Here is an 801-nt window from a genome sequence, read left to right as displayed (position 1 = left end):
TTATCCACCAAGACTGACCTCTTTGATTTGGCTCCCAAGAACATTCCTCATGCCGTTGAAGATCTGTCGAAGACGTAGAAGCTGCAACACCTTGCGCACCTTTGGGCTCACTCCATTGATGCCCCGGATTCTGATGACAAACGCCAATTTTGGTTCTGCAGGAACATAGAAGTTTCCAGCCTTCCTTGCCATCCTAGCCATCCGAATCTCAGTGCGGTACAACTGCCTGTTCTCCTTGTGACAGAGCTTTGCCTTCTCATAGATGAGCTTCCTCCTTGCCTTCCGCAGTGTCTTCAGGGCAAACTTCTTCCTCAGGAGCTTCACCTTCAACTCTGCGAAATTCCTTCGCTTTTTCTTAAGGGTTTCTGGCACAACAGCAACCTTCTTTTTCTTCTCTGGAACAGCCTCCATGGTTGCAGCCGGAAAAGGAGAGCGAGTTCCTGTGCTCTTATCATCAACCTCACTGCCCCCCAAAAACATAGTTCTGCCAGGTGGGCAGGATGACCCTCGGGAACAACTTTTTGAAAACAACAACTATACTGGTGTAGTTTAAAATAATCTTGCTAATATCTTTGCTATGGAAATCTCCCATCTATCAAGTAGCCAGACTTGCAGTTTCCTGTCCCTATAAAATTATTCAAACTGTCACGTGGGGCCTGGACCCACATGTAGACAGCATATGTGGAATGTGTAAAGCAGCTTATATAAGCTGGCAAATATTTCTGTTCAAAGCTGGTTCCCTATTGGGTTTTAGTTAAATATGGTCAGATACTATTAGTAAAGAACTTTTTCCTTTATTAA

At 44.7% G+C, this 801-nt stretch overlaps 1 protein-coding gene across 1 annotated transcript; it reads right to left on the bottom strand.

Annotated features, from left to right (window-relative positions):
* Positions 1-411, bottom strand: LOC308414121 (large ribosomal subunit protein uL30-like; the record flags this gene model as incomplete). Its single annotated transcript, XM_080909296.1, has 1 exon — positions 1-411. One exon carries the CDS (start codon positions 409-411, stop codon positions 1-3), a length of 411 nt encoding a protein of 136 aa, XP_080765422.1.
* Between the last annotated feature and the right edge of the window lie 390 nt (positions 412-801).

Source organism: Micromys minutus (assembly GCF_963924665.1).
Source record: "Micromys minutus genome assembly, chromosome: 32".
NCBI lineage: Eukaryota > Metazoa > Chordata > Mammalia > Rodentia > Muridae > Micromys > Micromys minutus.
This window is presented reverse-complemented; position numbering and strand designations above follow the sequence as displayed.